The sequence below is a fragment of the Manacus candei genome, unplaced genomic scaffold (assembly GCF_025592945.1).
Source record: "Manacus candei isolate 608988 ecotype Guabito, Panama unplaced genomic scaffold, ASM2559294v1 h1tg000386l, whole genome shotgun sequence".
NCBI classification, from domain to species: Eukaryota; Metazoa; Chordata; class Aves; order Passeriformes; family Pipridae; genus Manacus; species Manacus candei.
In genome coordinates, this window is record NW_026138434.1 from 1 (window position 1) to 18,316 (window position 18,316).

An 18,316-nucleotide genomic window follows, 5' to 3' on the forward strand; every position below is an offset into this window, starting at 1 on the left:
ACCTGTGCCAAGGACACCTGTGCCAGGGACACCTGTGCAGAGGGCACCTGGTCACCACCTGAGGACACCCGTGGGGTACCTGAGGGCACCTGGTCACCACCCATGGACACCTGTGCCAGGGGCACCTGTGCAGAGGGCACCTGGTCACCACCTGAGGACACCTGGTGACCACCTGAGGGCACCTGTGCCAGGGATACACCTGGTGACCACCTGAGGGCACCTGGTGACCACCTGAGGATACCTGTGCCAGGGATACACCTGGTGACCACCTGAGGGCACCTGGTGACCACCTGAGGGCACCTGTGCCAGGGACACACCTGGTGGCCACCTGAGGGCACCTGTGCCCACCTGTGGATCCCCGGAGAACACCTGTGCCAGGGACACCTGTGGGGCACTCGAGGGCACCTGCGGACCCCCCAGAACCCCCCAAAACGCCCCAAATAAACTCGATTTTGGAAAAGAGGAGCCATTGGTTGGTCGCTCGGTGGGCGTGGCCACCCCGTATATGGGCCCTGAGTGGGCGTGGCTGAGTGGGCGTGGTCTGGGGACCCCCCAAATTCCAGAGTCCCCCAAATTCCAGAGCCCTTACTGGGAATTCCTTTATTGGTTAAACTGGGGGGGGGGTTGATGGTTTTTTGGGGGGCTCAGAGTGAGGACGCCATGATGCTCGACACACCTGGGGGGGACAGGGCAGGTGAGGGGGGGGCCAGGACCCCCCAAAACCACCCCTAACCCCCTCCAGGACCCCCCAAAACCACCCCAAACCCCTCCAGGACCCCCTAAAAAATCCCCAAACCCCTCCAGGACCTCCAGGATGAACCCAAATCCCCCTCCAGGACACCCCAAAACCACCCCAAACCCCCTCCAGGACCCCCCAAAGCCCCCTCCAGGACCCCCAGGATGTGCCCAAATCCCTTGCAGGACCCCCTAAAAAATCCCCAAACCCCCTCAGGACCCCCCAAACCCCGTCCAGGACCCCCAGGATGTGCCCAAATCCCCTCCAGGACCCCCCAAACCCCTCCAGGACCCCCTAAAAAAATTCCCAAAACCCCTCCAGGACCCCCAGGATGGACCCAAATCCCTTCCAGCACCCCTCAAAACCACCCCAAACTCCCCAAGGACCCCCAGGATGAACCCAAATCTCTTCCAACCCCCCCCAAAACCACCCCAAATCCCTTCCAGGTCCCCCCAAAACCCTTCCAGGCCCCCCCCAAAAATCCCCCAGCCCCCCCCCGAAGCCCCCAACCCACTGTCGAAGTCGATCTTCTCCACGATGTTCTTGGGTTTGATGTTTTCCTCCTGGTTGGAGATGAGGATCCTCCCGGGCTCGGGCTCCGTCCACCCGTATTTGCTCATCCAGACCCTCAGCTGGGACTCTGGGGGGGCAAAAAGGGGGGTCTGGGGGGGCTCAGGGACCCCCAAAACCCCTCCAAACCCCTGGTGTGTCCCCAACACCCCCTAAAATCCCCCCAAATCCCCCATATTTGCTCATCCAGACCCTCAGCTGCGACTCTGGGGGGGCAAAAAGGGGGGTCTGGGGGGGCTCAGGGACCCCCAAAAAGCCCCCCAGTGCCCCTGGGAATCTTCTAAGCCCCCCCAAACCCACTCCAGGACCCCCAAGCCCCCTCTAGGACCCCCCAACTTTCTCTAGGACCCTCTAAACCCCCTACAGGATCCCCCAAACCCCCTCCAGGAACCCCAAACCTCCTCCAGGACCCCCAAACCCCCTCCAGGTCCCTATAAACCCCCTCCAGGACCCCCAAACCCACCTGAGAGGTCCCCCAGCATCTCGGCGAGCAGCCAGCGGTCGATGTGCTGGTAGGTGATTCCCACCACGTGGCAAATGACTGCGGGGGGACCCCCAGGCTGTCACAGACCCTTTTCCCCTCACATTTCCCACCATTTTCCCCTCACGTTTCCCTCCATTTTCCCCTCACATTTCTGCCATTTTCCCCTCACATTTCCTGCCCTTTTCCCCTCACATTTCCCACCCTTTTCCCTTCACATTTCCCACCATTTTCCCCTCACATTTCCCCCCCTTTTCCCCTCACATTTCCCGCCCTTTCCCCTCACATTTCCCTCCCTTTCCCCTCACATTTCCTCCCATTTTCCCCTCACATTTCCTCCCATTTTCCCCTCACATTTCCCACCCTTTCCCCCTCATGTTTCCCCCCTTTTCCCCTCATGTTTCTCCCCTTTTCCCCTCACATTTCCTGACGGAGTCCTCGAAGCCCGTGATCCCTTCCAGCAGCTCCATGTTCTCATCCAGCGCTTGCTGCCGGAATTCCGAGGGGTTTAGGGTTGTGGTCCCCCCCGAATTTTGGGGACCCCCCAGCCCCGATTTTGGGGGGTGTGGGGACTCACCCAGAAGGACTGGAAGTGGCAGGTCTCCAGCAGCTCCCCCAGGTACAGGATCTGCCGGATGGGACGTTCCTCTTGCTGCAGTTTTTGGGGGGATTAAGGAAAAATTGGGGGAAAAAAAGGAGTGCCTTCTCCCCCCCAACTGTAGCCCAAAAATCAGCCCTTTCCCCCCCCATCCCAGATCCCAAAATCCAGGGGTCTTTGGGGGGGGGTTTGGAGGGGTAGAGGGTTTGGAGGGTCCTGGGGAGGGATTTGGGGGGTCATGGGAAAGGTTTGAAGGGTCCTGGAGGGGATTTTGGGGGTCCTGGGAAGGGTTTGAAGGGTCCTGAGAAGATTTTGGGGGGTTTGGAGGGTCCTGGAAAAGATTTGAAGGGTCCTGGAGGAGATTTGGGGGGTCCTGGGAAGGGTTCGAAGGGTCTTGGAGAGGGTTTGAAGGGTCCTGGAGGGGATTTGGGGGGTCCTGGGGAGATTTTGGAGAGACCTGAGAGGATCTGGGGGGCTTTGGAGTGTCCTGGAGGGGATTTGGGGGGTCCTGGGAAGGGTTTGAAGGGTCCTGGAGGGGATTTGGGGGGTCCTGGGAAGGGTTTGAAGGGTCCTGGGGAGGTTTTGGAGGAATCTGAGAGGATTTTGGGGGGCATTGGAGGGTCCTGGGGAGGGATTTGAGGGGTCCTGGTGGTATGGAGGGGGGAACTGGGAGGAAACCCTGGGCTGGGAATTCCCGATGGAATGTGGGGGGGGGGGGGTTTCCCTGTGGAATTCCAGGGTTTCCCTGTGGAATTCCAGGGTTTCCCTGTGGAATTCCGGCCGCGGGGATACGTGGGCCTGGTCGATCATGCACTTGCAGAGGGTGAAGTCGGTGTGGGGCAGGTTGGTGAGGGCCTTGAGCAGGATCTGGGCCGTCACCCCCGTCTGGAAGAAGGCCGGGTTGAACTGGTACCTGGGGGGGGAAACAAGGTGAGGGGGCTGGGGGGGCTCAGGGGACCCCCAAACCCCCCTGGGCAGTCACAGGGACCCCCAAACCCCCCTGGGGCACTCCCAGCTTGGAGGGTTAATGATTGCCCCCCTTTTCCCCCTCACGTTTCCCTCCATTTTGCCCCCTCATGTTTCCTGCCCTTTTCCCCCCCCTTTTCCCCTCACGTTTCCCACCATTTTCCCCTCACATTTCCCACCTTTTCCCCTCACATTTCCCACCTTTTCCCCTCACATTTCCCACCATTTTCCCCTCACATTTCCCAACCTTTTCCCCTCACGTCTCCCCCCCTTTTCCCCTCACATTTCCCCCACTTTCCCCTCACATTTCCCACCTTTTCCCCTCACATTTCCCCCGCATTTTCCCCTCACATTTCCCTCCCTTTCCCCCTCACATTTCCCACCCTTTCCCCTCACATTTCCCACCCTTTTCCCCTCACATTTCCCACCCTTTTCCCCTCACATTTCCCACCTTTCCCCCTCACATTTCCCACCCTTTCCCCCTCACATTTCCCCCCCTTTCCCCCTCACATTTCCCACCCTTTTCCCCTCACATTTCCCCCCCTTTTCCCCTCACATTTCCCACCCTTTCCCCTCACGTTCCCCACCCTCTCCCCGACCCCCCCGGGCACTCACAGCTTCAGCACGGCCAGGTTGGCCTCCAGGTCGTAGGCGTTCTCCTTGGCCTGGGTCTCCACGTAGCGCTCCAGGGTGGCCAAGTTCTCGGGGTTGTACCTGGGCAGGGGAGGGGGGATGCTGGGACACATCTGAGACCCCCCCAGTCCCTCCCAGTATCCCCCAGTCCCTCCCACTCCCCTTCCAGTCCCTCCTCAGTGTCTCCCAGTTCCTCCCAGTGTTCCCCAGTGCCCCCCCAAATCCCGTTCCAGGGACCCCCAGACCACCCCAATGCCCCTCCGGTGCCCCCCAAACCCCTCCCAGTGCCCCCAGTCCTCTCCCATTCCCCCCCAAACCCCTCCCAGTGCCCCCCAAACCCCTCCCAGTGCCTTCCAGTCCTCTCCCATTCCCCCCAAACCCCTCCCAGTGCCCCCAGTCCTCTCCCATTCCCCCCCAAACCCTTCCCAGTGCCCCCAGTCCTCTCCCATTCCCCCCCAAACCCTTCCCAGTTCCCCCAGTCCTCTCCCATTCCCCCCCAAACCCCTCCCAGTGCCCCCAGTCCTCTCCCATTCCCCCCCAAACCCCTCCCAATGCCCCCAGTCCTCTCCCATTCCCCCCCAAACCCCTCCCAGTGCCACCCAGTCCCTCCCACTCCCCTTCCAGTCCCTCCCAGTGCCGCCCAGCTCCTCCCAGTGCCCCCCGTACCGGTCGATGCCCCGCAGCAGTTTCCCCACGTTCGCTCTCATCTGCTCGAACAGCGCCATCTTGGCCGCCTCTCCCGGAAGTGACGTCACATCCACTTCCGCCCCGTCGCGGGACGGCCCGGGCTCCATGGCCCCACCCGCCGCACTAGACCACGCCCCTCTATTTGCATAAGACACGCCCCCCCGTGTGCAGATCACGCCCCCTCGTTCTGACCACGCCCCTCCCAGTCCCGGAGTGGGACAAACTGGGGCGAACTGGGACGAACTGGGGCCGAGCCGCGGCCGCGCTGGGGGAAGAAAGTGTGAGGGAGTCGTGCTGGGAGGGACTGGGAGGGACAAGGATAGTGCTGGGAGGGACTGGGACGAACTGGGATTGTACTGGATCGTACTGGGATTGTACCAGAACAGACTGGGACAAACTGGGATTGTACTGGATTATACTGGGATTGTACCAGAACAGACTGGGACAAACTGGGATTGTACTGGATAGTACTGGGATTGTACCAGAATGGACTGGGACAAACTGGGTTTGTACTGGATCGTACTGGGATTGTACCAAAACAAACTGGGACAAACTGGGATTGTACTGGATTATACTGGGATTGTACCAAAACAAACTGGGACAAACTGGGATTGTACTGGATCAAAAAACGCAAGAAAAAAGGGAGAAAAATGGAAGGAAAAAAAAGGCAGAAAACCAGCAGGTGGGGTAAAAAACCTCCAAGATTCCAGGGATTTTTCCAGCAATATTTTAATTACAGGACAAAGAAGCCGCTACGTGAATATATATTTATATAATAAATCCGTAAAGTTATAAAGGAAATCGGAAATTTCTGCTTCCCGTTAAAATTTCCAGGATCAGGCGCTTTATTAGGTGGATTCTCCTTAATTTTCCTTGTTTTCCTCCTTAATTCTCCTCCTCTTTCATATTTCTCTTTATTCCTCCACAGTTCTCCTCATTTTTCTCTTCTCTATTCATCACTATTTTCCCATTTTGTCCGTATTCCTCCACGGTTTTCCTCATTTCCCTCTCAATTTTTTCCACACTCCTCGACATTTTTTTCCTCGTTTCTAATTTTCCGCATTTCTCCTCATTTTGCCTCATTTTTTCTCCGCTTTTTTCCTCACTTTTGCCTCGCGTTTTTTCCCCTGATTTTTCTCCTAATTTCTCCGCATTCCTCTCCTCATTTTCTCCTCATTTCTCCCCCCGTAATCCCGCTGCTTTCCCCTTGTTTTCTTTTTTTTTTGTGTGTGTGTTTTTTTTTTGGGGTTTTGTTTTTTTTTTTGGTCCACAAAACGCTGCTCCGAGGTGGGAATGTGAGTGAAAAAAAAACAAACAAACAAACAAAAAACCTACAAAAAAAAACCACCCCCCCCCCACACAAAAATCCCAAATTTTCCCCTCTGGAAAAGCCATAAATTACCGTGGGGAAGGTGTGGGGTGTGAGGGGGGGGAAGGAGCCCTCGGGGGGCCGCGCCGCTGATCCCGCCAAAAATAACCGGAATTTCTCTCTCTCTCTGTCTCTCTCTTACATTACCAAAAATAACCATTTTTGGGCGCTCCCAAGGCCCCGCGGGAGCCAAAATTCCACACACGCACCGCCCGAGGGGAAGTGGGAATCGCATCCCGAAATATCCCAAAGATCAATCAACTGTTTGCATAGTAGGAGGCGGAGGGGGGGGACACGGGAGGATCCCGCGGGATCCAGGGAGGGATCCGGGGGGAAGGATCCGGTCAGAGGTCGCTCTCCCCGTAGAGGGCGGTGGAGAAGGATTTGTAGTCCAGGGCGCCCGGGATGGCGTCGGGGCCGGGGTAGGGCGCCATGCGGGCGATGCAGTACTCGGCCTGCGCCGCCGGCAGCTCCCGCCGCAGCTCGGCCGCCGTGATGTAGTTCTGGGAACGGACGGGGAAGTGGGAACGGGGACGGGAAAGGGGGGGAGAAAACAGGGGGGGAAACGGCCCCCGGAGTCACCGATCCCGCCATTTTCCCCTCACGTCTCCCGCCATTTTGTCCCCTCACATTTCCCGCCCTTTTACCCTCACATTTCCCGCCCTTTTACCCTCACATTTCCCACCTTTTCCCCTCACATTTCCCACCATTTTCCCCTCATGTTTCCCACCATTTTCCCCTCGTGTTTCCCACCATTTTCCCCTCATGTCTCCCCCCCTTTTCCCCTCACATTTGCCACCCTGTTCCCCTCACATTTCCCGCCATTTTCCCCGCATATTTCCCGCCCTTCTCCCCTCACGTTTCCCACCCTTTCCCCCTCATATTTGCCACCCTTTCCTCTCACATTTCCCACCCTTTTCCCCTCACATTTCCCACCCTTTTCCCCTCACATTTCCCACCATTTCCCCCTCACGTCTCCCGCCCTTTTCCCCCTCACATTTCCCACCTTTTCCCCCTCACATTTCCCACCTTTTCCCCCTCACATTTCCCACCCTTTTTCCCTCACATTTCCCACCTTTTCCCCCTCACATTTCCCACCTTTTCCCCCTCACATTTCCCACCCTTTTTCCCTCACATTTCCTTCCCATTTTCCCCTCACATTTCCCACCCTTTTCCTCTCACATTTCCCGCCCTTTTTCCCCCACATTTCCCACCACTTCATCTCACATTTCCCACCCTTTTCCCCTCACATTTCCCTCCATTTTCCCCTCACATTTCCTGCCCTTTTTTCCTCACACTTCCCACCATTTTCCCCTCACATTTCCCACCCTTTTCCCCTCACATTTCCCACCATTTTCCCCTCACGTTTCCCACCCGGCCCCAGAATTCCCAAATCCCACCCTGGCGTCCCCAAACCCGCCGGCGTTCCTGGTTTTTCCTCACCTTGTCCCCGGCCAGGACCCGGAAGCTGTTGATGACCTGCTCCGCCGTGTCCGTGTCCGTCGTCTCCCGGGACATGAAGTCGATGAAGGCCTGGAATGTCACGCTCCCGCTGCCGTTGGGATCCACCACGGCCATGATCCGCTGGAATTCCGCGTCACCCTGAGGGGGGAGCGCCGCGGTCGGGAATTCCGGGGCTTTTCCCGGGAATTCCGCCGCTTTTCCTGCTCATTTCGGAGCTTTTCCTGCTCATTTCGGAGCTTTTCCTGCCCATTTCGGAGCTTTTCCTGCCCATTTCGGAGCTTTTCCTGCTCATTTCCGAGCTTTTCCTGCTCATTTCAGAGCTTCTCCTGGGATTTTTCAGAGCTTTTCCCGGGATTCCCGGTGCTTCTCCCACCAATTCTGGAGCTCCTCCGGGAATTCCACAGCTTTCCCAAAAATCCCGGATATTCCCCAGGAAATTCCAGAGCTTTCTCAGGAATTCCGGAGCTTTCCGAGGGATTCCAGAGCTTTTTTTTCCCCCCCCCGGGGATTCTGGAGCTTTTCCGGGACATGCAGAGCTTTTCCAAGGTTCCGGCGCGTTCCCAGCCCCCTCCTGCCCTCCCCCCCTCCCCCAAAAAACGGGAAAAAAAGGCGGAAAAGGGTGAAAAAAAAGTTGGAAAAGGTGGAAAAAGGAGCGTTACCAGCCCGGATCCCGCGGGGCCCAGGAGGGCACGGAAGTCCTTGGAGTCCGTGCGGCGCTTCGGCTGCGGGAGGAGGAGGAGGAGGAGGAGGAGGGAGAGGAAGAGGAGAAGCAGAAAATCAGTTAGAGGAGGAAACCGGCCCGGAAATGGGGAGGAAGAGGAGGAAGGAAAGGGAAGGAAAGGAAAGGAGGGAGGAAGAGGAGAAAGGAAAGGGAAGGAAAGGAAAGGAGGGAGGAAGAGGAGAAGGAAGGGAAGGAAAGGAAAGGAGGGAGGAAGAGGAGAAGGAAGGGAAGGAAAGGAAAGGAAAGGAGGGAGGAAGAGGAGAAAGAAAAGGAAAGGAAAGGAAAGTTGGGAGGAAGAGGAGAAAGGAAAGGAAAGGAAAGGAAAGGAAAGGAAAGGAAAGGAAAGGAAAGGAAAGGAAAGGAAAGGAAAGGAAAGGAAAGGAAAGGAAAGGAAAGGAAAGGAAAGGAAAGGAAAGGAAAGGAAAGGAAAGGGGAAGAGGAAGAGGAGAAGGAAGGAGGAGGAGAAGGAGGAGAACAAGGAAGAGGAAGGGAGGAGGAGGAGGAGGAGAAAGAGCAGGAGGGAGGGAAAGGGAAGGGATCCATCCGAGGAGGAAATGGCTGGAGGAGCGGGAAGAGGAGCCGGAAGGGGAGGAAGAGCCGTGGGAAGAAGAAGAAGAGGAAGAGGAGGAGGAAGAGGAGGAGGAGGAGGAAGAGGAGGAGGAAGAGGGCGGTACCTGCCGGTCGTTCTCGACGTCGTAGCCCAGACTGATCAAACAGGCCTTGAACTCCTCCGGGCCCAGGGACCCCCCGTGGTCCTGGAAAACAGGGAAAAGAGGGAAAAATGGAGCAGATGAGGGGAAAAATGGAAAAAGTGGGGAAAAACGGGGGCACAGGGGGGAAAAATGGGGGGAAATGAGGGAGAAATGAGGGAAACCAGGAGGAAATTCCCACGTCCTGAGGTGGGAAATGGGGAAAAACCAAGAAAAACGGGAAATGGGAAAATTGGGGGGAAAAGGGGGGGGGGGAAGAAAAAAAAATGAGGGAAACCAGGAGGAAATTCCCACGTTTCGAGGTGGGAACAACCCCGTGGGGATCTGGGGTGTCACCCGCAGATCCCTGAGGGATCCCCGTGATCCCAATAAATCCCTGGGGTTCCTGGGATCCCCCCTGACCCCTGGGACCCCCCTGGGTCCCCCCCTGGATCCCAAACCTTGTCGAAGTGGTTGAAAGAGGCCCGGAATTCCTGCATCTGCTCCTGGCTGATGCCTTTGGCGTCGCGGGTCAGGATCTGGTTTTCCACCTCGTTGATGGTGCGGGCGATCGTCGTCAGCAGCTGCTCCCACCCCACCCGGAGGTGCTGGAAAATCCCACGGGAATGGTGGGAATCAGGGATGGCCCCGCCCCCGGGAGGGGATCTGGTACCCCCGGGATCCCTCCCTGACCCTTGGGGAGCCCAAATCCCAGTGGGATGATCCCAAATCCTGGTGGGATGACCCCAGATCCCGGTGGAATGATCCCAGATCCAGGTGGGATGATCCCAAATCCCGGCAGGATGATCCCAGATCCCAGTGGGATACTCCTAGATCCTGGTGGGATGATCCCAGATCCTGGTGGGATGACCCCAGATCCCGGTGGGATGATCCCAGATCCCGGTGGGATGCTCCCAGATCCCTTTGGATTTGGGATGTTCCCAACTCCCACCTCCATGGTGTAGTTGGAGTGCTGGTTGTCGAAGATCAGGGGCCTCCTGCCCATCCCAGGATCCCTCCCTGCCCCTCAATGACCCCAGACCCCTGTGGGATGCTCCCAGATCCCTGTGGGATGCTCCCAGACCCCTGTGGGATGCTCCAAGATCCCAGTTCCCACCTCCATGGTGTAGTTGGAGTGCTGGTTATCAAAGATCAGGGGCCTCCTGCCCATCCCAGGATCCCTCCCTGCCCCTCAATGACCCCAGACCCCTGTGGGATGCTCCCAGATCCCTGTGGGATGCTCCCAGATCCCTGTGGGATGCTCCCAGACCCCTGTGGGATGCTCCCAGATCCCTTTGGATTTGGGATGTTCCCAGTTCCCACCTCCATGGTGTAGTTGGAGTGCTGGTTATCAAAGATCAGGGGCCTCCTGTCCCTCCCAGGATCCCTCCCTGCCTGTTCCCATCCCCTAAATGTTCCCAGACCCCTGTGGGATGTTCCCAGATCCCTGTGGGATGCTCCCAGATCCCTGTGGGATGCTCCCAGACCCCCGTGGGATGCTCCCAGACCCCTGTGGGATGCTCCCAGACCCCTGTGGGATGCTCCCAGCTCCCAATTCCCACCTCCATGGTGTAGTTGGAGTGCTGGTTGTTGAAGATCAGGGGCCTCCTGCCCATCCCAGGATCCCTCCCTGCCCGTTCCCTGCCCCTCAATGACCCCAGACCCCTGTGGGATGCTCCCAGACCCCTGTGGGATGCTCCAAGATCCCAGTTCCCACCTCCATGGTGTAGTTGGAGTGCTGGTTGTCGAAGATCAGGGGCCTCCTGCCCATCCCAGGATCCCTCCCAGCCCCTCAATGACCCCAAATCCCTGTGGGATGCTCCCAGACCCCTGTGGGATGCTCCCAGACCCCTGTGGGATGCTCCCAGACCCCTTTGGATTTGGGATGTTCCCAGTTCCCACCTCCATGGTGTAGTTGGAGTGCTGGTTCTCGAAGATCAGGGGCCTCCTGCCCATCCCAGGATCCCTCCCTGCCCGTTCCCTGCCCCTCAATGACCCCAGATCCCAGTGGGATGTTCCCAGACCCCTGTGGGATGCTCCCAGACCCCTGTGGGATGTTCCCAGACCCCTGTGGGATGCTCCCAGACCCCTGTGGGATGTTCCCAGATCCCTGTGGGATGCTCCCAGACCCCTGTGGGATGTTCCCAGACCCCTGTGGATTTGGAATATTCCCAATTCCCACCTCCATGGTGTAGTTGGAGTGCTGGTTGTCGAAGATCAGGGCCTCCTGCACGAGCTGGTGCTGCTGCTCCAGGAGCTCCAGGTTGGGTTTGTACTCCACGATGTTCTCCTCGTACTCCTTCAGGTGGTTCAGCTGGTCCTCCAGGGTCCCGTTCATCTCGATGGAGATCCGCCCGATTTCCTGGGAAAAGGCGCCGCTCCAGCCCCGGATCCGGGAGAACCCGGGCACGGAACGTCCCGGGGCCGGTCCCGCCATTCCCGGCTTTCCCACTGCCCCACTGAGTCCTCCCAGAGCCCAGAATTCCATCCCAGTTTTCCAGGAGAACATCAGGACATCGGTGACCGACACATCCAACCCCTTCCCAACCCTTTTTGACCCGGGATAACTCGGGTACGGAACGTTCCGGGGCCGGTTCCGCCATTCCCGGCTTTCCCAGGGCCCAGAATTCCATCCCAGTTTTCCAGGAGAACACCAGGACATCGGTGATTGACACATCCCAACCCTTTTTGACCTGGGATAACGTCGGACACGACCCATCCCGGGGCCGGTTCCACCATTCCCAGCTTTCCCAGAGCCCAGAATTCCATCCCAGTTTTCCAGGAGAACACCAAGAGATCAGTGATTGACACATCCAACCCCTTCCCAAACCTTTTTGACCCGGGATAACGTCGAACACGACCCATCCCGGGGCCAATTCCACCATTCCCGGCTTTCCCACCGCCCCACTGAGTCTCCCCAGGGTGATCCCAGAGCCCAGAATTCCATCCCAGTTTTCCAGGAGAACACCAGGACATCGGTGACCGACACATCCAACCCCTTCCCAACCCTTTTTGACCCGGGATAACGTCGGACACGACCCATCCCGGGGCCGGTTCCACCATTCCCAGCTTTCCCAGGGCCCAGAATTCCATCCCAGTTTTCCAGGAGAACACCCGGACATCAGTGACCGACACATCCAACCCCTTCCCAACCCTTTTTGACCCGGGATAACGTCGAACACGACCCATCCCGGGGCCGATTCCACCATTCCCGGCTTTCCCAGCCCCCGGATCCCGTTGGATCCCGCTGGATCCCGTTGGATCCCGCTGGGTTGATCCCTCACCTCCATCTTGGTCTGGATCCAGGGCCCCACCCTGTTGGCCTGGCTCCCGAACTGCCTCCGGAGGTGCTCGTTGGAATTCTGCCGGCTCTGCTCCTCCTGCAGCGCCTGGTCCCGCTTGGGAACCAACTGCTGCACCTGGAACACGGAAAACAGGGGGAAAAAACCGTGGAAAACCGGGAAAAACCAGCACTGGGAAGTCCCTGAGGGAAAACAGGGATGGGGTGGGGGAAAGGCAAGGGAAAACCGGCCGGGAAAAAGCGGGAAGGGGTCGGGAAAGCGGGAGGGAAAAGCAGGATGGGGTTGGGAAACTCCGGGGGTTTCCAAGCGGAGGGACTTGGGAGGGAATTTGGGAAGGGGTTTGGGGATGGAGGGGGTTGGGAATGGAGGGGGTTGGGAGTGGCTTTGGAAAGGGATCCAGGGATGGAGGGGTTTGGGAGCGGATCTGGGAGCAGATTTGGGAACGGAGGGATTTGGGAGCGGATCTGGGAGCAGATTTGGGAAGGGAGGGGTTTGGGAGTAGATTTGGGAATGGAGGGGTTCAGGAGTGGATCCAGGGGCAGATTTGGGAACAGAGGGATTCGGGAGTGGATCCAGGAGCAGTTTTGGGAACGGAGGGGCTCAGGATCAGATCCAGGGGCAGTTTTGGGAACAGAGGGGTTCAGGATCAGATCCAGGGGCAGTTTTGGGAACGGAGGGGCTCAGGATCAGATCCAGGAGCAGATTTGGGAATGGAGTGGTTCAGGATCAGATCCAGGGGCAGATTTGGGAATGGATCCAGGAGCAGATTTGGGAATGGACGGTTCAGGATCAGATCCAGGGGCAGTTTTGGGAAGAGAGGGGTTCAGGATCAGATCCAGGAGCAGATTTGGGAACAGAGGGGTTCAGGATCAGATCCAGGAGCAGATTTGGGAATAGAGGGATTCGGGATCAGATCCAGGGGCAGTTTTGGGAATGGAGGGGTTTGGGAGCAGATTTGGGAATGGAGGGGCTTGGGAACAGATCTGGGAGCAGATTTGGGAATGGAGGAGTTTGGGAGCAGATCCAGGAGCAGATTTGGGAATGGAGGGGTTTGGGAGCAGATTTGGGAATGGAGGGGCTTAGGAACAGATCTGGGAGCAGATTTGGGAACAGAGGGATTTGGGAGCGGATCCAGGAGCAGATTTGGGAAGGGAGGGGTTTGGGAGTGGATTTGGGAATGGAGGAGTTCAGGATCAGATCCAGGGGCAGTTTTGGGAACAGAGGGGTTCAGGATCAGATCCAGGAGCAGATTTGGGAATGGATGGTTCAGGATCAGATCCAGGGGCAGTTTTGGGGCCGGAGGAGTTCAGGATCAGATCCAGGAGCACATTTGGGAACAGAGGGGTTCAGGATCAGATCCAGGGGCAGTTTTGGGAACAGAGGGGTTCGGGATCAGATCCAGGAGCAGATTTGGGAACGGAGGGATTCAGGATCAGATCCAGGGTCAGTTTTGGGAACAGAGGGGTTCGGGATCAGATCCAGGAGCAGTTTTGGGAACGGAGGGGCTCAGGATCAGATCCAGGGTCAGTTTTGGGGCCGGCTGAGGGCGGGAGGGCTCTGGGCATTCCCGCAGTCCCCTCCCGGCGCCCGCACCCGCTCCCACTTGGCGTTGATGAGCTGGGGGGTGACGGAGGTGTAGGGGTTGCCGGCGGGCAGCTGGATGCCGTGCAGCTCCGCGATGCGCTGCGCTTCCCGCTGGATGCCCAGGATGGCCTCCCGCTCCCGGTCCGCCTCCGGCAGCGTCGACTTGAACTGGTCGTGGGCGGCGATGAGGCCCTGAGGGGACAGCGGGATCAGCACCGGGAACTGGGAGGGACTGGTACTGGGAACTGGGATTGGCACCGGGAACTGGGAACTGGGAACTGGGAGGGATCAGCACTGGGAACTGGGATTGGCACTGGGAACTGGGATTGGCACTGGGAACTGGGAACTGGGATTGGCACTGGGAACTGGGATTGGCACCGGGAACTGGGAACTGGGAACTGGGAGGGATCAGCACTGGGAACTGGGATTGGCACTGGGAACTGGGATTGGCACTGGGAACTGGGAACTGGGATTGGCACTGGGAACTGGGATTGGCACCGGGAACTGGGAACTGGGAACTGGGAGGGATCAGCACTGGGAACTGGGATTGGCACTGGGAACTGGGATTGGCACTGGGAACTGGGAACTGGGATTGGCACTGGGAACTGGGAACTGGGATTGGCACTGGGAACTGGGATCGGTACCGGGAACTGGGATCGGCACTGGGAACTGGGAGGGATCGGCACTGGGAACCAGAGCAGGATCAGCACCCGGAACTGGGATCGGCACTGGGAACTGGGATCGGCACTGGGAACTGGGATTGGCACTGGGAACTGGGATCAGCACCGGGAACCAGGGTGGGATCAGCCCCTGAAACCAGGATCAGCACCGGGAACCGACACAGACACGGACCCAGGAATGGCAGGATCAGCACTGGGAGGGATCAGCACCCGGAATCGGGATCAGCACCAGGAACTGGGGTGGGATCAGTCCCTGGAACCGGGATCAGCACCGGGAGCCAGAGTGGGATTAGCACCAGGAACCAGGATCAGCACCGGGAACCGAGGAGGGATCGGCACCCGGAACCGCCACGGACACAGACCCGGGAACAGCACCGGGATCAGCACCGGGAAGGGCCATTTTTTGGGGCCGTTTTGGCCGTTCTGGGGCCGTTTTGCTCCCACCTGGATCTCCTCGATGGTGTGGACGATGAACATGTCCTGCAGGTCCTCCATGGCGCTCTCCATCCAGTTGTTGAAGGGCGCCGCGCGCTTGGCGTACTCCAGGTGCAGCTCGTCGATCGTCTCCAGCTGCTTCTCCGTTTTCTGGGGACGCCACGGGGGCGGGATCGGGGTCGGGGTTGGGATCGGGGTTGGGATTGGGATTGGGGTTGGGATTGGGGTCGGGGTTGGGATTGGGGTCGGGATCAGGGTTGGGATTGGGGTCGGGGTTGGGATTGGGAATGGGGTTGGAATTGAGGTTGGGATCGGGGTTGGGATCGGGGTTGGGATCAGGGTTGGGATTGGGGTTGGGATTGGGATCGGGGTCGGGATCGGGGTTGGGATTGGGGTCGGGATCGGGGTTGGGACTGGCGTTGGGAATGGGGTTGGGATTGGGGTTGGGATCGGGGTCGGGATCGGGATTGGGGTCGGGATTGGGGTCGGGATCGGGGTCGGGATCGGGGTCGGGATCGGGGTTGGGACTGGGGTTGGGACTGGGGTTGGGATGGGGGTCGGGATCGGGGTCAGGATTGGGGTCGGGATCGGGGTTAGGATCGGGGTCGGGATCAGGGTTGGGATTGGGGTTGGGACTGGGGTTGGGATCGGGGTTGGGATTGGGATCGGGGTCAGGGTCGGGATCGGGGTTGGGATCGGGGTCGGGATCGAGGTTGGGACTGGGGCTGGGGTCGGGGTCGGGATCGGGGTTGGGATCGAGGTTGGGATCGGGGTTGGGATCAGGATTGGGATCGGGGTTGGGATCGGGGTCGGGATCGAGGTCGGGATCGGGTTTGGGGTCCCTCCGGGGGTCCCTCCGACCCAGGGGTCCCCCCTCACCTCCAGGGCGTCCCGGCGGCTGTGGGTGAGGGAGCCCAGCAGGTCCCACTGGTCGCAGATCCGCTGGCACCGCGAGTTCACGCTCGGCGAGTCGTAGTAATCCAGCTCGCTGGGGGGCGGGGGGTTTGGGGTCAGTCTGGGGGCATTCTGGGGGGTTTTGGGGTCTCCCAGACTTCAGGTATTGGGAGATGGTCGTGATCTGCTTGGGGGGTGATTTGGGGATAGTTTGGGGTTATTTTGGGGGGTTTTGGGGTCTCCCAAAATGGGAGATGGCCATGATCTGCTTGGGGGGTGATTTGGGGATATTTTGGGGTGGTTTAGGGCTGTTTTGGGGTCTGCCATACTTGAGCTCCTGGGCGATGGCCGCGATCTGCTCAGGGGGTGATCTGGGGATATTCTGGGGTTATTTTGGGGTTATTTTGGGGGGTTTTGGGGTCTGCCATACTTGAGCTCCTGGGCAATGGCCGCGATCTGCTCGGGGGGTGATTTGGGGACATTTTGGGGTTATTTTGGGGGGTTTTAGGGCTGTTTTGGGGTCTGCCATACTTGAGCTCCTGGGTGATGGCCGTGATCTGACCAGGGAGTGATTTGGGGTTATTTTGGGGGGTTTTAGGGCTGTTTTGGGGTCTGCCATACTTGAGCTCCTGGCTGATGGCTGCGATCTGCTCGGGGGGTGATTTGGGGACATTTTGGGGTTATTCTGGGCTGTTTTGGGGCCTGCCATACTTGAGCTCCTGGGCGATGGCCGCGATCTGCTCCACCCGGTCCTGATGCGCCGCCAGGTCGGACTCGAAGGCCTCGTGTTTGCGGAGCAGGGCCCGGACCTGGGCCAGGGAGGCCGAGCCGTAGTCCCGGTCCCTGAGGGCCACCTCCTTACCTGGGCACAGGTGAGAGGGCACCTGAGACCCCTGGGCCCCCTGGGCCACCCCCTGAACCCCCCTGGGCCACCCCCTGAACCCCCTGAGCCACCTCCTTACCTGGGCACAGGTGAGAGGGCACCTGAGACCCCTGAGCCCCCTGTACCACCCCCTGAGCCCCCTGAGCCACCCCCTGAACCCCCCTGAGCCACCCCCTTACCTGGGCACAGGTGAGAGGGCACCTGAGACCCCTGAACCCCCTGGGCCACCCCCTGAACCTCCTGTGCCACCCCCTGAACCCCCCTGAGCCCCCTGTGCCACTTCCTTACCTGGGCACAGTTGAGAGGGCACCTGAGACCCCTGAGCCCCCTGGGCCACCCCCTGAACCCCCCTGTGCCACCTCCTTACCTGGGTAAAGGTGAGAGGGCACCTGAGACCCCTGAGCCCCCTGGGCCACCCCCTGAACCTCTCTGAGCCCCCTGGGCCACCCCCTGAGCCCCCTGAGCCACCTCCTTACCTGGGCACAGGTGAGAGGGCACCTGAGCCCCCTGAGCCCCCTGAGCCACCCCCTGAACCCCCTGTGCCACCCCCTGAACCCCCCTGAGCCACCCCCTGAGCCACCTCCTTACCTGGGCACAGGTGAGAGGGCACCCGAGATCCCTGAACCCCCAAATCCACCCCTGTCCCCCCAAAAACCATCCCCTGTCCCCTCCAACCCCCTCCAAATCCACGCTGCCCTCCAGACCCCCCCAAATCCACCCCCAGCCCCCCCAAATCCACCCCCTGCCCTTCCCAAACTCCCTTAAACCCACCCCAAATCCCCCAAACCCCCCCAAAGCCACCCCCTGTCCTTCCCAAACTCCCTTAAACCCACCCCAAACCCCCCCAAATCCATGCTGCCCTCCAGACCCCCCAAATCCACCCCCTTGTCCCCCCCAAATCCACCCCCTGCCCTTCCCAAACTCCCTTAAATCCACCCCAAATCCCCCAAACCCCCCCAAATCCACCCCCTGCCCTTCCCAAACTCCCTCAAACCCCCCCCAAGCCCCCCCAGCCCCCTCCCCAAGCCCCCCCAGCCCGGTACCTTCCGTCCACCCCTCGTGGATCGAGGCCTTCTGCCGGAATTTCTCGGCCAGGTGGTCCAGGCGCTCCAGGCGCCGCAGCTCCGTCAGCAGCCACTCCTCGTGGCCCTTCTCCGCCTGCTCCAGCCGCTGCCACCCCGCCCCGATGTCCTTGGGCACCCCAAAAATGGGGGTCAGGGCACCCCAAAACCCCCAGACACACCTAAATCCTCCAGGACCCTCCAAATCCCCCCAGGACCCCCAAATCCCCCCAGACCCACCGAGACCATCCTGCCCTCGGAGGGCATGAAGGCAGGACGGGTTTGTGACATCCTGACAGGGACTTGTCCCCCCAGATCCCCTCTAGGACCCCCTGGGTGCCCCCAAATCCCCTCCAGGACCCCCCAAAATCCCCTCCAGGCCCCCCCAAACCCCCTTTGGGACCCCAGACCCACCGAGACCATCCTGCCCTCGGAGGGCATGAAGGCAGGACGGGTTTGTGACACCCCAACAAGGATTTGCCCCCCAAATCTCCCCCAAATCCCCTCCAGGAACCCCAAACCCCCTTTGGGACCCCCCAAACCCCCTGTGGGACCCCGGACCC

The 18,316-nt window shown here is 59.4% G+C and overlaps 2 protein-coding genes across 4 annotated transcripts in view; both read right to left on the bottom strand.

The window, feature by feature from the left end:
• Positions 1 to 587: 587 nt before the first annotated feature.
• On the bottom strand, positions 588 to 4,793 carry LOC127465421 (eukaryotic translation initiation factor 3 subunit K-like). 2 transcript variants are annotated; one of them, XM_051775891.1, is made up of 8 exons: positions 4,651 to 4,793; positions 3,967 to 4,065; positions 3,178 to 3,298; positions 2,365 to 2,439; positions 2,209 to 2,275; positions 1,770 to 1,847; positions 1,251 to 1,376; positions 588 to 676 (listed from the first exon to the last, which is right to left on the bottom strand). In XM_051775891.1, the coding sequence occupies exons 1-8, from the start codon at positions 4,776 to 4,778 to the stop codon at positions 645 to 647; spliced, it is 726 nt and encodes a 241-aa protein (XP_051631851.1). In that variant the 5' UTR covers positions 4,779 to 4,793; the 3' UTR covers positions 588 to 644. The 2 variants fall into 2 exon arrangements, with proteins under 2 accessions (XP_051631851.1, XP_051631852.1); XM_051775892.1 differs by lacking the exons at positions 588 to 676; positions 1,251 to 1,376 and adding an exon at positions 1,394 to 1,512.
• A 591-nt stretch (positions 4,794 to 5,384) lies between these two features.
• The window catches only part of LOC127465420 (alpha-actinin-4), a 39,334-nt gene continuing 26,402 nt past the window's right edge, over positions 5,385 to 18,316 (bottom strand). Inside the window, exons 11-22 of one of the 2 annotated variants that reach the window (XM_051775889.1) lie at positions 17,736 to 17,883; positions 16,521 to 16,671; positions 15,795 to 15,903; positions 14,925 to 15,065; positions 13,810 to 13,992; positions 12,199 to 12,333; positions 11,097 to 11,276; positions 9,376 to 9,522; positions 8,900 to 8,980; positions 8,164 to 8,226; positions 7,484 to 7,642; positions 5,385 to 6,543 (exon numbers count right to left, since the gene is read on the bottom strand). In XM_051775889.1, the coding sequence (XP_051631849.1) occupies positions 6,385 to 6,543; positions 7,484 to 7,642; positions 8,164 to 8,226; positions 8,900 to 8,980; positions 9,376 to 9,522; positions 11,097 to 11,276; positions 12,199 to 12,333; positions 13,810 to 13,992; positions 14,925 to 15,065; positions 15,795 to 15,903; positions 16,521 to 16,671; positions 17,736 to 17,883 (1,656 nt within the window). In that variant the 3' untranslated portion in view covers positions 5,385 to 6,384. The remainder of the gene's footprint in view (positions 6,544 to 7,483; positions 7,643 to 8,163; positions 8,227 to 8,899; positions 8,981 to 9,375; positions 9,523 to 11,096; positions 11,277 to 12,198; positions 12,334 to 13,809; positions 13,993 to 14,924; positions 15,066 to 15,794; positions 15,904 to 16,520; positions 16,672 to 17,735; positions 17,884 to 18,316) is intronic. The other variant, XM_051775890.1, reaches the window with a different exon arrangement.

Excerpts from the sequence above, each read along its gene's own strand:
- LOC127465421 (XM_051775891.1), bottom strand. The coding sequence starts at position 4,778 with ATGGAGCCCGGGCCGTCCCGCGACGGGGCGGAAGTGGATGTGACGTCA. Across the intron at positions 3,299-3,966 it reads AACCTGGCCGTGCTGAAGCT|GTACCAGTTCAACCCGGCCT; the intron begins GTGAGTGCCCGG and ends TTCCCCCCCCAG. Across the intron at positions 677-1,250 it reads GGAGAAGATCGACTTCGACA|GTGTGTCGAGCATCATGGCG; the intron begins GTGGGTTGGGGG and ends TGTCCCCCCCAG.